Source organism: Rhododendron vialii, chromosome 12a (assembly GCF_030253575.1).
Source record: "Rhododendron vialii isolate Sample 1 chromosome 12a, ASM3025357v1".
Lineage (NCBI taxonomy): Eukaryota > Viridiplantae > Streptophyta > Magnoliopsida > Ericales > Ericaceae > Rhododendron > Rhododendron vialii.
The window spans coordinates 14,731,533-14,734,095 of record NC_080568.1 but is presented as its reverse complement, the minus strand read 5'-3'; the positions used below and the strand labels follow the sequence as shown (position 1 = coordinate 14,734,095).

General features: G+C 38.6%; 1 protein-coding gene across 1 annotated transcript; it reads right to left on the bottom strand.

Moving 5' to 3' along the window:
- Nucleotides 1-359: 359 nt before the first annotated feature.
- On the bottom strand, nucleotides 360-1,593 carry LOC131309752 (small ribosomal subunit protein eS27y). The gene is made up of 5 exons (XM_058336357.1): nucleotides 1,519-1,593; nucleotides 1,448-1,487; nucleotides 1,203-1,304; nucleotides 1,048-1,076; nucleotides 360-780 (listed from the first exon to the last, which is right to left on the bottom strand). The coding sequence occupies exons 2-5, from the start codon at nucleotides 1,448-1,450 to the stop codon at nucleotides 654-656; spliced, it is 261 nt and encodes an 86-aa protein (XP_058192340.1). The 5' UTR covers nucleotides 1,451-1,487; nucleotides 1,519-1,593; the 3' UTR covers nucleotides 360-653.
- Between the last annotated feature and the right edge of the window lie 970 nt (nucleotides 1,594-2,563).

Genomic DNA, 2,563 nt, shown 5'->3' with positions numbered 1-2,563 from the left:
CGTCAGCTTGTTCACCACATGATTTAGTGTTTGTATTTCCTCCGTTAATGCAACTAACCTCCAAAGCATACGCCAATACAGCGGCAATAACAGTAACCAACAAAACACCTGGGCTAACATCATTACAACAGATTCCAGATAAATCATACAGAATCCACATTGGCTACTATTGAGCATTGTTGCATTCAGAATGTTTATCTAACACTGAACATTATATCCACCACAATTAGATTCCAATCGCATCTAAACTACTTAAATCTTCTGCTACTAGGTGACTGGGAAAATTAACACATGGAACTTTGTACTGACAGCACACCATAGCCATTCCAAGTACCAAAGAATGGAAAAGTTGTCTTAACTTGATCCGTAAACCCAATTTCATTCGGTAAAAACCAAATAAAACACGAGATATATATAAGTGAAAACACATAGCCATCAAGATCAAAATCTTTTTGTCATCAGACTACTACATACCAACAGTGAAACTTAAAACCCAAACTGAAAAGGCCACAAAGACCAAAATCCCATGCCGTTAAACTACTACATCAGAAAAAACCGAACATGAAACAAAACAAGTGCCTCTTCCTTTCCTGAAACCAACTTAAAAGAACTCAACCGGCATTTACCAACTGTGTCACCATTAGAATACCAATTCAATCGCCCTTCTTCCTGAAAGAACACCCCTCGGTGAGTCTTGCACGACCGCCAGTCGGCTGGCACAACACTGTCTGACAGTTCCCGCATACCACCACTGTTTGCGAATGGCTAAACACAGTTGTTCTGCAGATCATTTTTAAACGTCACTTAATATTCTACTAATCAAGTTTAATAACGCCACCAGAAAATTAAACACCTCGTAAAGTAGAAAACAAGCGTAAATTGGTAGAAACGCATCATTTATAAAACATAAGTTCTAATTCTACTAACCAAGCTAAACTATTCTACCAGTAGGTCCAGTACTGGAAACACCCAATCATCAGAGAATAATAAGATGGACAATTTGGACGACGAAGATTGAACAAATAAACAAAAAATGGAGGAACTTACATGTTGAAGCAACCTTGGCACTTAACATCCTACAAAGACCAAAAAGGAAAAGGAAATCAGATAATACCTACAGCTGAATAACAATCAACGAATGTATGTGTAAAAGGCATCAATAAAAATCAACGAATTCATGGCAACGGAAAAAGGAAATATACCATGAAGAAAGAGTTGGGCGACTGCACAAGACGCTTGAGCTTGTGCTTCTTCTTCTCGAGCTCAGCCGGTGGGTTCAGCAAATCAATATCGTTAGGAAGCACCTGATAACAGAGAATCAAACACATATGTAGTATAAGATAAAGAAAACTCCCCCAAAAAAGAAACCAGTCGAACCCACGAAACAAATAAAACAGAAAAAGAAAAAAAAAAGCGTATAATCAGACAGAGATCGAAAGGAACTGACCATGTTTGCTGAATAGCAAGCGAGAGCAGGATTCGATTGCTGAATAGCAAGCGAGAGCAGGATTCGTTTGCAGAATCGCCGACTGCAGCAGGAGGGGGAGGGATGCGACTGAAATGCCCGAGAGACGGGTAGGGCAAACATTAGCGGTGCTTATATATGGGCTCTGGAAGATTGTAGGTCGTTGGATTCTCGAAGCGGCTAGATCTCAGCCTTTGATTACACATTCTCCAGTCGTCTAGGGCGTTCGGGGCGTATTCGTCTATTCGCCATTTTTTTTGTTTTTGTTCCGTTTTTGCCTTTGTAATTAGGGTTTGGACCAGGTATGTGGAAGTACGAATCCGTCCGAATTATCAAAGTCATCTAGACACAGGCCAAAACTAAATACACTAGTAGTATACGGCCAATCTGAACCCAAAATCCGACGTCAATTGATTTTCTAACTATTTTGGTGGATTCTAGATTTTGGATTGTGATTTTAGACCCATTTTTTTTTCTGCTGATTCTAGATAATTAGAGTTTCATCTCATTAGTAGGTCAAGAGTTCGAGTCTCCCAACTTGCGTGTGGGTGTTTTTCTCTTGTAAGTTTTTCTTTCTTTCTTTGTTTCTACCCTACTTATTTCTTGAATTGGTTGAGTTGTTGAGCTTGGTTGTCTCGTGAATTCTCTCACAATTGATGTAGTATCCTGGGTTTATACTATGTACTTCATATCTGTTGTAAAATGATCTCTTCTATCGATTGACAAAAAAAAAAAAAAGATTCTGCATAATTCATAAACAAAATTTGTGAATGTTTGAAAAATAGATTATGCATCTTGATAGTGTACTCACATTACTAAATTGTGGGTGTACATGTGACCATGATACCCTTGCTGTTGGTGCCCAGGCTCTTACCCGGGAAGGAAGAAATCATTCATATTGTAACTCAGATAATTCAAATTGTTTAGAGCTTATGGTGTTATTTTATTCCTGTACTTTTATGCATGTTACACGTTCTTTCTTTTTTCGCTAAGTCATGTTACATGTTCTTGTAATAGGGTGCACTCGATTGAAAAATTGGGGCATCCTGTCCCTCAATGGATCACTAATCTTGCACTTGCTGATATTCGATCCTTGGA

Excerpts from the sequence above, each read along its gene's own strand:
- LOC131309752 (XM_058336357.1), bottom strand. Across the intron at positions 1,077-1,202 it reads CGCCCAACTCTTTCTTCATG|GATGTTAAGTGCCAAGGTTG; the intron begins GTATATTTCCTT and ends TGGTCTTTGTAG. Across the intron at positions 781-1,047 it reads TGCCAAGGTTGCTTCAACAT|AACAACTGTGTTTAGCCATT; the intron begins GTAAGTTCCTCC and ends AATGATCTGCAG.